This window comes from Eriocheir sinensis, unplaced genomic scaffold (genome assembly GCF_024679095.1).
Source record: "Eriocheir sinensis breed Jianghai 21 unplaced genomic scaffold, ASM2467909v1 Scaffold581, whole genome shotgun sequence".
Classification (NCBI taxonomy): Eukaryota; Metazoa; Arthropoda; class Malacostraca; order Decapoda; family Varunidae; genus Eriocheir; species Eriocheir sinensis.
In genome coordinates, this window is record NW_026111922.1 from 181,920 (window position 1) to 195,000 (window position 13,081).

At 38.3% G+C, this 13,081-nt stretch overlaps 1 protein-coding gene across 4 annotated transcripts; it reads left to right on the top strand.

Moving 5' to 3' along the window:
* Positions 1-1,160: 1,160 nt before the first annotated feature.
* On the top strand, positions 1,161-8,367 carry LOC126993197 (uncharacterized). Of its 4 annotated transcripts, none has more exons than XR_007747499.1 (5): positions 1,161-1,207; positions 2,068-2,144; positions 2,266-2,400; positions 7,121-7,252; positions 7,482-8,367. XR_007747499.1 is itself a non-coding variant. In XM_050852058.1 (5 exons), exons 2-5 carry the CDS (start codon positions 2,111-2,113, stop codon positions 7,550-7,552), a joined length of 372 nt encoding a protein of 123 aa, XP_050708015.1. In that variant the 5' UTR covers positions 1,816-1,891; positions 2,068-2,110; the 3' UTR covers positions 7,553-8,367. The 4 variants fall into 4 exon arrangements, 1 of the variants encoding a protein (XP_050708015.1); XM_050852058.1 differs by lacking the exon at positions 1,161-1,207 and adding an exon at positions 1,816-1,891; XR_007747498.1 differs by lacking the exon at positions 1,161-1,207 and adding an exon at positions 1,825-1,898.
* Positions 8,368-13,081: the final 4,714 nt, after the last annotated feature.

The following is a 13,081-nucleotide window of genomic DNA, read 5'->3' on the forward strand; positions in this document are numbered from 1 at the left end:
GTATTTATTCTTAATAATATGGCGATATAACTCACAGAATATTTAAGGGGGATGAAGGGGTCAGCTGCCCTTAAAAAGACCCTAAAAGTGTTGGATTTTACCCCAAAAGCTACACTAATCATATTCACTCAGTATAATGATAAAATGCAGTAGATATGAATCTACTAATAACTGACACTATTTCTCGGTGGTAAAAGGGGGTCAGCTGCTCTCCAAATTTAGTCTGATTTTGGCCCTTGGGGTAAAAATGTCTTACCCCAAGAGCTACACGTACCAAAATGCAGTAGCACAGAGTTAATCTGTCCAAATTGATAATGAGACTAAAACTGACAACATTATCAGGTGGTAAGATGTGGTCAGCTGACCTCCAAATTTTGCCCATTTTGACCCCGTGAGGAAAAAAAAGACAACTATGAGTTACAGTTTTTATATTTATTATATAGTTACTTTAAGTAACAAAAGTAATGTTGGAGTAAAAACTGACTTATTTTTCTGGTGGTAAGATGGAGTCAGCTGACCCCCAAAATGTGTCCTATTTAGTTCCTAGGGGTAAAATAAAATAAATTGTTCGTACAACATTCAGATTTCTACCATAGGTAGAATAAGTAGCTTTTAACTAATATTGACATATTAACTGACATGATTAAAGGGTGGTAAGTTAGTGTCAGCTGACCCCCAAAATTTACATCTCTTTGTTCCTAAGGATAACAACAACAACAACAAAAACTGTTCCTACAACTTTCAGATTTCTACCATAGGTAGAATAAATAGTTAAACCGATGCTGACATTTAAACTCACTTGATTTAAGGGTGGTAAGTTAGGGTCTGCTGACCCCCAAATCTCCCCCTCTGGTTCGTAGGGGTAATGAAATAAATGATGTTCTTACAATTTTCTGTTAGCAAATGCCTACCTAAGAACTTACTCTAAAATCAGATATTTGTCAGGGCTGACCGGCCTTAAATGGTACTCGGTTGTTTGATGTTCTCCTATCTACCAAACTCGTGTCTCGTGTTTCCGCTGATCCGAGACGACAGGTTACAATGAGAGAAAAAAATAATCTGAAGCCAGGCTTCATTCACAGATTCATTGTCTCATTGCTAGTATAATAATTCATTTGGAGGTATTGTGGGGAGTGTGCTGAACACGGCTCCTCAGTCTCGCCCTCTCCAGCCATGTACAACGAACCAACTCTCGGATTTCCCGTATGTAAGTATTTTCATTGTTTGTATTATGTTATCTTTTTTTGATATATACTATCATTGTATGCGTATATAGGTATACTTGTTGTGATTATTTATAGGGTGTGTGTGTCATGGTATGTACATATGGTGGTGTATCGGTGATATAAATCATACGTTAAAGAGTAGTGATTCCAAACCTTGGTGGAACCCCTCCCATGAATTTTCATTTTCCAAGGCACCCTTGTTAATAGTGTTCTAATGCAAGATATGATCGTCTGTTTTTTTTAAAGTTATTAAGCAATGTATACTGAGTTTGGAATTCAAGATTGCATCAAATGAGCTAATATGATAGACTTGGTGAAAAGTCATACTGTAATAGCACAGGATTATTTTACGATTTTTTGGAGAACCCTTGGTGATGGTCGGAAGCCCCAGGGTTCTACGAGCTCCTAGTTGGTGATCTAAGTTATAGAGTGTTGATTGTCTGTGTTTTTATTATTAAACTGTTTTTTTTATGGCTGCACTGTGTGGCTGCTTGGTGCTGTGACGGCCAGGATAACAGTACCTGGGTTTGCACCAAACGAGAGGGAAGGCTCGCTATGAGGCTCTGCTCATAGGGGTCGTGCAAGCAAAGTCGTGGTTAACTGCATGGTGTGGTGTAGTCAACTGACATGTGTCAAACGCATAAGCCGGAGTAGTTATGCAAAGCGTAAGTGGTAGTTCCCATTTTGTTTTGCTTAATATATTATCATCTACTTACTTTGTTTTTGCTTGTTAGTTATTGTTTGACGGCAACATTATTGACACATACGTGGAGCACTTCAAATCAAGGTATATCCACAACTTTCTATGTACGTACCTAACACCATTCGATGAACTTTTCAGAGAACATGTGTATGATTTCTTTGGAAATCTAAAAACACGGTTTATGACGATGGATGAGGGCGATGTAATATCAGGAGGTTAGTGGTTTCATTTTGCTAATTTAGAAGAATCAAATTCTGAGTATTTTTTATACTTTTTTTTATTACTGTTACTAGTTTGAAATGCCGATGTTAAAAGGTTCTTTATCATAACTTTTAGGTGATGATTTGTCTGGTGATCTCAGCACAGACAAGATTGCATCAAATAGTCAAGACCATCCAGCAATCCAGTCACTGTCGTCAGGTCAGGAAAGCAATGAATTATCAGACAATCAAAACACTAAATCTGCGCCTGGTAAGTCATTTAACTCGCTGCACACTTTTTCTTGCAAAATGCTTTATATTGTGATACACTATACATGTAAAACTATTGTTGTTGGGGTTCCCTGCATGAAACATGTTTTTTTGGTGTAAGGGATGCACGGGCGGGGTGAATAACGGGGTACAGTGAGTTTTTCAAACTTTAAAGCACTTTATTATTATGAAAACCAAGCACCAGTTATATTACAATATAATTATAAATTGTGACAGTTGATAACAAATATAATTGAAAACAGAGTGACTGTGGCCTGATAAGGGTACTGTTGTGACTTTTCAGATGAAATGCTGTGTTCCTTACACATCAAGAGCAGTGATAAGTATCAAGATTTTGGTAGAGTCATTTGCTTCAAAGATGACAAGTTGGCAAAATGCAAGGAAATATTAATGCTACGAAAACAAAAAAACTTGAAATATGCTGACATATCCCTGCCAACTGTAGTAGACAGTATCCATGGTTATCACCACGAGTGCTATAGGAAATTTACAGCATTACCAAAGGCTCACAGATCTGCAACCAAACCTTCGTGTCACATGAGCCAAGAAAATCCTTCATGTCACATGAGCCAAGAAAAACAATCACTAAGCTTGAACGAATCGGCAGCAACATCGAAAGAGGGCACATGTGATTTCCAGCCGATGTGCTTGTTTTGTGGATCGGCTAGAAAAAAAATTAAAAACGTGGAGCAAAAATTAGTTTCAGCTGAGACAGCCCAGTTTGCTGCAAACATTCAAGAATATGCTGAAATGAAAGGGGATGAAAAATTGTTAACACAGATAAGAGACCAGGATTTTGTTGCAAAAGGATTGAGGTACCACGCCAACTGTCGCTCACTGTACCAGAGTCAAGCAAGGCAATGTCCAAAATGGAAATCAACCAAGGACAGGGTACATAAGCAGAGAGAAAGAAGTTCATAGAGAGGCTTTTGACTCATTGATATCTTACATTGAACAGAATGTAATTGAGAAGCGCGAGGTGCATTTGTTAACTGACCTGAACACCTATTATACAGCCACTGTTCATGAAATAGGTGGTGAGGACTTTCTACATGCAACCCCAACAGCACAAAAGCTGGATGAAAAATTAACCAAACATTTTGGTGAGAGGATCGTGGTTCAAAAGGGAAAGACAAAACGTGGAGGTATTGTCCATTCGTCTGAGATGTCAAAAGAAGAAGCACTTGCTTTCAAATTTGATAAACTCATGGATATTAAAATGAAAATCAGAGATGCAGCATTGGTACTTCGTGAAGCCATCATGAAAGCCCCACAAAAGCAAATACCTTCAAGTCCGACCATGCAAGATATAATTGGTGGGGAAGTTGATGTCCCGGAGTTAGTCCAAGACTTCTTCAAATACTTAGTTGGTGGTCCAGACTCAAGAATATGGAAACAACCAGGAAAACAGCGGCGAATCAGGGCTATTAGTCAGGATGCAGTATTTTCTGCAACATCTGGTAAGAAAAAACCAGGAAAGCATCTGATTACAGCTCTGGCTATGAAGAGCATGACTGGGTGTAGAAAAGTAATAGAAGTGCTGAGCAGAATGGGTCATTGTGCCAGTTACCATACGGCTGAAGAAATAGAAACTGAACTAACATTTTCGGTCAAAAATAATGACAACGAAATGCCGTTTGGTATGCACTCAGGAAATGAATATGGAACTGGAGTAGCCTGGGACAACTTTGATCGATTTGTTGAAACTATGAGCGGCAAGGACACACTTCATGATACAGTTGCCATAGCGTACCAGCTCGTTGAAGCTAAAGCCTCAGCCCAAAAGCCAGAGTCAGATAGAATTCACCATGAGAATATTACTGAAACAAAAGCAAAAGCATCCCTGCCAACAATTGGAGTCGGCCTAAGCAAGAAAAGGCGGCGTTCCTATGAAACTGAAAGCTCTGAAATTCAGCCTTATCATAAAAAAAACACGCCTAGAAAACGCCGGGTTACTGGCTGCCGATGATATCAGACTTCTGACAAGTGAGGAAAATGTAGACTTAGGGTCATGGAAGAAAGATGTTCTCTGGATGTTGGATGTGTGGCAAAATCCAAATACACCAATGTGGGCAGGATGGAATGCAGAGAGAGTTTATGACTGTAGAAAACAGATGCAAGTTTGGTATTTGCCACAAATAAACCAATCACCCACATCAAATGCTGTCGTTGTTGAAACAATGAAAAGGTCACAGAAATTAGCAGAGGAGTCCAACAAGTCTTGCATGGTTGTCACCTACGACCTAGCCATAGCAAAAATAGCTTTGCAAATACAAGCCCAGGAAAAGCCGTTATTTGACAATCTCTTCATTTCACTTGGGTCATTCCATGTGGAGAAAGCATATTTTTGTGTCATGGGAAGCTGATCGCTGAATCTGGTGCCCGCACATATTGAATGAGTGCGGTGCACTAGCAGTGGGCTCTATAAACGGATTTATCAAAGGAAAGCATTACAACCGCTGCAAGAGAATTCACGAACTGCTTGCGGTTTCTCTGGAAATACTCTTTTTTGAATGGTTTCAAAAAAGCCAAAACAACCCTGACATAGTACCAGTGCTTCAGAATGAGCTAAAATGCATCAGTGATTCTCCAGATATCAACAAATACCAACATTCAAAGGAAGGAAACGACATATTGGAAAGATACAGAGACTTCTATGAAAAAACACTGGCCGGGGACAATGGAAAAACTGCACAGTTTTGGTGTAGCTACATCAGCCTGATGCACCTGTACCACAGATACAGCCGCAGTGTCAGAACCGGAGACTTGGAGGTACACAAACACATTGCTGCAAATGGCAAACTATTTCTTCGCCTTGAACCATCACAACTATGCCCGCTGGACAGTAAAGTATCACGATAATCTACTGAAGCTTAAAGAAACACATCCAGAAATCTATGAAGAATTCAAAGACGGACTGTTTTCTGTTAAGAGAACCAAGAAGCCATTCTCTGGAAGTCCAATTGATCTGACATTGGAGCAAACTATAAACAAGGATGCTGCCAGCCAGCGGATTGGAATTGCGCAATGACAAACTCCATATCTGCAAGGCAAAGATGGGCCGAATCTCATTTCATTCGGACATCCATTCTGTCACATGTATTTCAAGAAGCTGGCATGCATAAAAAAGAAGATGTAACACATGGGCTGAAGAAGCATGCAATTAGGAAGGACAACAAAACAGTCAAGGACATAATCTACATGATAAAAGAAACAATGAATCCATTCACTGAAGACATAGACTCCAAACATCTGTACAATATTGGGACTGGAAAAACTGCTCCAGAGGAAGTAGAAAGCTTTCTCCTCAATGTCAGGGAAGCAGGTGAAGTCCAGAGAAAGAAGTTCATGAATGAGTGCCGCCAAGAGCCTGGAAGGTTTCTAGCAAAGATTACTCGGCAAGAGGTGTCAACATTTGCAACTGCAGGAACAAAATCAAAGAAAACAGATGTAAAAAGAGTGGCAGCATGTATGGTCCGTGACTTGTTTGGTAGCATTCTGTATGCTTCAGTAGAGAAACGCATCGACTTAGCAGAAGTGCTAAAATATCCTCTGACACCTGTACCATTATCACTCTGTCATGTGGATGGTACAATGCTGAAAACACCAAAATCGGCTCTGATGCAATATCTTGAGAACAAGGTGAAATCAAACTCTCCGGAACACATCGATGTCACCATAATCGATGCATCATTTTACTTCCATCTATTGCCAGGTGCAGCCCTTCCCACGAAATTTGGTGGGATATCATGACACATTTTACGGAAAATCAAAAGACTGTGAAAGAGCTGCAAGGGATGGATCTGTTGATTCATTCAAAATAACAGGTGGCAATCAGAAAAGACCAGCCAATTGGATGAGTGCTTTACGCAAAGCAGGATTTAAAGAATCTCTGGTCAAGTACTTGGTTGCTAGTTGGTCAGATGATTGCAATGTGAAACACTTGGGAACCAAAACCTTGTATGCAAATGATGGCGACACCTGCTACAAATATGTGGTGGAAGGGAATTCGGTCATGAAATCAGAAGAATCAAGATACAGCAATGACCACGAAGAAGCAGACGCAAGAATGTTCTTCCATGTGCACAAGATAACTGGACAGAAAAACATAGTGATAAGAACGAATGACACTGACTGCTTAGTTATTGGTCTTGGATCTCAGTCAAACTTCTGTAATCACAAGGTTTGGATAGATGCAGGACTAGTCTCAAACAATACACGAAGGTACATCGACATGACCAAGCTTGCAGCAAACCTAGGCGAGTCATTGTGTTCAGCGATGCCCGCATACCATGCATTCACTGGCTGCGACTACACTGCAGCATTTTCCCGAAAAGGAAAAGTTCGGCCACTAAAGATCTTGGAGAAGAACGCCAATTTCCAGAACTCTTTCACAGCCTTAGGGAAGGAACAAACCATATCAGATGAAACTTTTTCATCAATTGAGAAGTTCACAGTTGAAATGTACGGTAAAAGGAAAAGTCAATTCATCAATGATATACGATTGGAATTATTCCTAGAACGGTACAAACCTTCTGGTAAATTGGATGTAGCGCGCATCAGCTGTTTGAAAAAAATGGACGGAAGCACCCTCCCACCGTGTCACAATGTCCTGAAGCAGAAAATAAAGAGAGTACACCTCATAGCTAACAGGTGGAATTCTGTTGACCTTGCTACTCAGAGTCCTATCTCGCCAACAGAGTCTGGATGGACTTTGGGATATGGTAGTTACCAGATTCTTTGGACAGAAGGTGACTTGTACCCCAAGACAATCGACGTGCTGCAGAATGACAAGGATGGCTCCGATGATGAAGATATTAATGACTGCACAGGTATGTACTTACTTTTAATGAATAATCGCAATATTAATCTATTTCATTATTACTGCTGTGTTAATTATGGCAGATAATTGAAGGCCATTGATAAACCCATTTTTCAGGATTGAACGTATAAGAAACTATAAAACAATCCAGAATTACAAATAACTCGTTAAAGTTACTTCACATATTAGCAAAAGTAGCATCCTCGGTTGATTTCAGTTAAAATAAAATTTTCTTCCAGATGACTTGGCAATGGAAAGTGACACTGATGCAGATGATACTACTGACGATGAAACTGAAAACAGCGAGTGACTGTAAAGACCAATGAATACACGTTAACATATTGAGAAACAATATACTCTTGAAAAAATATATGTAAAATGTCTTCCATACTCTATGCTATACTATATGCATCAGGTATTTCCAACGAATGCTAGTTTTTATGTCTGCCTTAGTTATGCTCCTTCTACCTATAGTAGAAATCTGAATCCTCTAGGAACAGTTTTTTGTTGTTGTTATCCTTAGGAACAAAGATATGCAAATTTGGGGGGTCAGCTCACCCTAACTCACCCCCCTTAAATCCTTAAATCAAGCCACTTTAAATGTCAGCATCAGTTTAACTATTTATTCTACCTATGGTAGAAATCTGAAAGTTGTAGGAACATTTTTTTTTGTTGTTGTTGTTATCCTTAGGAACAAAGAGATGTAAGTTTTGGGGGGTCAGCTGACATTAACTTACCACCCTTTAATCATGTCAGTTTATATGTCAATATTAGTTAAACTATTTTCTCTACCTATGGTAAAAATCTGAATGTTGTACGAACAGTTTTTGTTGTTGTTGTTGTTATCCTTAGGAACAAAGAGATGTAAATTTTGGGGGTCAGCTGACACTAACTTACCACCCTTTAATCATGTCAGTTAATATGTCAATATTAGTTAAGCTACTTATTCTACCTATGGTAGAAATCTGAATGTTGTACGAACAATTTATTTTATTTTACCCCTAGGAACTAAATGGGACACATTTTGGGGGTCAGCTGACTCCATCTTACCACCAGAAAAATAAGTCAGTTTTTACTCCAACATTACTTTTGTTACTTAAAGTAACTATATAATAAATATAAAAACTGTAACTCATAGTTGTCTTTTTTTACCTCGCGGGGTCAAAATGGGCAAAATTTGGAGGTCAGCTGACCACATCTTACCACCTGATAATGTTGTCAGTTTTAGTCTCATTATCAATTTGGACAGATTAACTCTGTGCTACTGCATTTTGGTACGTGTAGCTCTTGGGGTAAGACATTTTTACCCCAAGGGCCAAAATCAGACTAAATTTGGAGGGCAGCTGACCCCCTTTTACCACCGAGAAATAGTGTCAGTTATTAGTAGATTCATATCTACTGCATTTTATCATTATACTGAGTGAATATGATTCGTGTAGCTTTTGGGATAAAATCCAACACTTTTAGGGTCTTTTTAAGGGCAGCTGACCCCTTCATCCCCCTTAAATATTCTGTGAGTTATATCGCCATATTATTAAGAATAAATACATAGTTTTATATACAAAGTTTGAAGTGTATAGTTTGAAAAGTAAAATCAACCTCAAAAAGGGGTATTTCGGCACCCCTGAAATCAACACCACCCAGTTGAAGCAGCTGACAAACCTTTTCAATTGTCGATGATAAACTTACCAAGTTAGAGCATTATATCTTCTGGGCTCGTTGGGTAAAATCACCCGTAGCTAGCTCTCGGACTATATATATATATATATATATATATATATATATATATATATATATATATATATATATATATATATATATATATATATATATATATATATATATATATATATATATATATATATATATATATATATATATATATATATATATATATATATATATATATATATATATATATATATATATATATATATATATATATATATATATATTAAACAAAGGAGGCAGCTCAAGGGCACACAAAAAGGAAGCAATAAAAAAAAGCCCGCTACTCGCTGCTCCTAAAAAAGAATCAAAAGAGGTGGCCGAAAGATAGGTCAATTTCAGGGGGAGAGGTGTCCTGATACCCTCCTCTTGAAAGAGTTCAAGTCGTAGGCAGAAGGAAATACAGATGAAGGAAGATTGTTCCAGAGTTTACTCGCTTGTGGGATGAAAGAGTGAAGATGCTAGTTAACTCCTCCATGAGGGATTTGGACAGTATTGGAATGAGCTTCAGTCATGTGGTGTGGGGCCGCGGGGGGGCAACACAGCGGTGGAATTTAAGAGGTAGAAGATTTGATGAGAGGAAGAGCCTCTTGACTCTACTCTGCACAAAAGAGGTGTAGTCTATGTGTAGCCCCCGACACGTGAGATGCATACTCCATACGAGGACGGACAAGGCCCCTGTATATGGATAGGAACTGTGCGGGGGAAAAAAAATGGCGGGTGGAGAGGTGTCTTGATACACTCTTCTTGAAAGAGGTCAAGTCATAGGCAGGAGGAAATACAGACGAAGGAAGAATGTTCCAGAGTTTACCTCTGAAGGGGATGAAAGAATGGAGATGCTGGTTAACTCTTGCATAAGGGGTTTGGACAGTATAGGGATGAGCTTGAGTAGAAAGTCGTGTGCAGCGGGGCCGCGGGAGGGGGTGAGGCATGCAGTTAGCAAGTTCAGAAGAGCAGTCAGCATGAAAATATCGATAGAAGATAGAAAGAGATGCAACATGGCAGCGAAAGTTAAGAGGTAAAAGGCTGTCAGTAAGAGGAGGAAAGTTGATGAGACGAGGAACCATATACTCCACTCTGTCCAAAAGAGCTGTGTGAGTGGATTCCCCCCCCCCCCCCTGCCCCCCCCCCCCCACACACACGTGAGATCCATACTCCATACGAGGGCGGAAGAGTCTCCAATATTGGAAGCATCTGTGCGGGGGAGAAGAACTAGCGGAGACGATACAGAACGCCCAACCTCGAGGAAGCTGATTTAGTAATTGAGGGGATGTAAAGTTTCCAGTTGAGATTTTGAGCTAAGGATAGGCCGAGGATATTTAGTGTTGAAGAAGGTGACAGCTGAGTGTTGTCGAAGAATAGGGAATAGGTGTTTGGAAGATTGTGTCGAGTTGATAGGTGGAGAAATTGGGTTTTTCAGGCATTACAGGACACAAGGTTCCTTTTACCCCAATCGGAAATGATAGCAAGGTCTAGGGTTAAGCGTTCTGCCGCCTCCAGGCTGGAGTCATTCTATACTTTGTTTCATGTTATCTGTCCACTCACAGCGTCAATCTCCATGGGTGTGGCACCTGCGCATTGTAGCTCAAGATTGGGTGAGAATAATCATGTCCGATATCGTTGGCCACGTGCGATTAATGGTCAAACTTTCGTCAGTAATATATATGAATGTTTTTATGTACAAAGAAACCATGACACGTCCTTATGTACATCCCAAACACGCCGATCTGCATGGATAACACACCATACAGGCACACGAAAGACAAGCTTGTGTCAGACAGCGAAGGCAGATCATACGCGAGCTAACAACAGGCTTAAAATAATAACCTTTATTTCATTCAAGATACAGAAAATACACCAGGTTCTTTAAGTGTAAGAAAAATGTTCTTTAATAATTCCTTGCATGTAAATCACGTGGCTAATACTTGACGCAGCAAGAAACATTACTGATGTGAGGCTTGGCTATTTCCATCGTGTGCTGTACGGCATAGTAGCGAGGCACATCGGCATGTTTGGGATTTATATGCCAAGGTGTGATGTTTTTTGTATACGTAAACATTCAAACATATCCTTGCAAATAAGGAATGAATATTTATCGCCACAGTTTCTTTTCCCTCCATCACGAGGCAGCAATGCGCGTGTGCCACGCCCACACTCGCGAGTGGACGGATGGACCGAACCCGACTACAGCAGAAGTGGCAGCAGTGCCACTGGCACTGACATTGTCACTGTTATCCCCGCCACTATTGATGCTGTTACTGCCGCTGATAAAAGGCTCATTACCTTTGGGACTGTTAATGACCAATATTACTATTATTAGATCATTATTATTATTATAAACATTATTATTACTATTATTATTATTATTATTATTATTATTATTATTATTATTATTATTATTATTATTATTATTATTATTATTATTATTATTATTATTATTATTATAATTATTATTATTATTATTATTATTATTATTATTATTATTATTATTATTATTATTATTATTATAATTATTATTATTATTATTATTATTATTATTATTATTATTATTATTATTATTATTATTATTATTATTATTATTATTATTATTATTATTATTATTATTATTATTATTATTATTATTATTATTATTATTATTATTATTATTATTATAATTATTATTATAATTATTATTATAATTATTATTATTATTATTATTATTATTATTATTATTATTATTATTATTATTATTATTATTATTATTATTATTATTATTATTATTATTATTATTATTATTATTATTATTATTATTATTATTATTATTATTATTATTATTATTGTTATTATTATTATTATTATTATTATTTTTTTTATTATTATTATTATTTTTAATATTATTTTTATTATTTTTTTATTGTTTTTATTATTTTTATTATTTTATTATCATTATCCTTATTATTATTATTATTATTATTATTATTATTATTATTATTTTTATTTTTATTTTTATTTTTATTTTTATTATTACAATTATTACCATTAATATTCCCCTAACTATTACTATAGTTTTTTTTAAAGTATGAAGCTTCTCGTCAGGGAAGTTGTCGTGTTTGTCGTCAGTAATTATTGATATTTTTAATATGTTTTGGACGGTGAATATTAACTGTGGTGTGTGTTTGTCTCCCCGACACACACACACACACACACACACACACACACACAGACACACACACAGGAGCTCGTCACCGTCGTAGAGGCAGGAGACGAGGTCAGGGTCAGGGACGTCCTTGCCAGGGGAGGAGACCCCAAGGTGACCATCCCCATGAAAAGTGGTGTGTCGTATTGCCTTGTGAGCTATGCTTCCCGCAATGGCCACCCCCACCTCCTGCCCTGCCTGCTGGGGGCGGGGCTCAGGGTGGAGGGCAGCGGCACCGACGACAAAACACCACTGATGGTGGCTGCCTTGAATAACCACAAGACGACGGTAGAGAAGCTCCTCAGTCTTGGTGCCGACCCGCTGGCTGTTGACAAAGGAGGTGAGTGGGTGTGGTGCTAGTGGTGGTTTTTAAGGTGGTGGTGGTGATGGTAGTGGTGGTGGTGGTGGTGGTATTGTGGTTATGGCTTGGCTTGGATGTTTGGATAGTTAGAAGAGAGAAAGAAGGAGGGATAGGGGAGGATAAAGCTGGAGGAAATTGTAAGGAAGAGATAAAAGGAGGCGGGCTGTCCGCCTTGCTTTTTATGTTTTATATCTATCTAGGTGTGTTGGTGTGTGCTCTGCTCCTGCTTGGATTTGGGTATATACATTTTTTCTCTGGTGTTATGTTGTGTATTTTTTTCAGGTGCTCCTCTGCATGGGATATATTTTGGGTGGGTTTCCTTTACCATGAATGTTTTTTTGGGTCTCTCATAATTGCCTTTGAGGTTCGTAAAATGATGATCCTGAAGTGCTCTCGTTTTGGTGAAGATTTTGTCGGCTTGTGTGTGAAAAGTGTAGTTTATTGGTTCTATTCCTGCTTCTTCATGTAGTGTATCTGCGTTCTTTGTGTATGGGTGTCTTTCGTTGAATGCAAATCGGAGGGTTTGGCTTTGTATCCGTCGTAGTTTCATTTTGTTTATGTCGCTTATTGTTACT

Bases quoted from the DNA above. Each gene is read 5' to 3' on its own strand.
- LOC126993197 (XM_050852058.1), top strand. From the start codon at position 2,111: ATGACGATGGATGAGGGCGATGTAATATCAGGAG. The intron at 2,401-7,120 runs GTAAGTCATTTA...TCTCGCCAACAG, and splicing joins AAACACTAAATCTGCGCCTG to AGTCTGGATGGACTTTGGGA. The intron at 7,253-7,481 runs GTATGTACTTAC...ATTTTCTTCCAG, and splicing joins AGATATTAATGACTGCACAG to ATGACTTGGCAATGGAAAGT.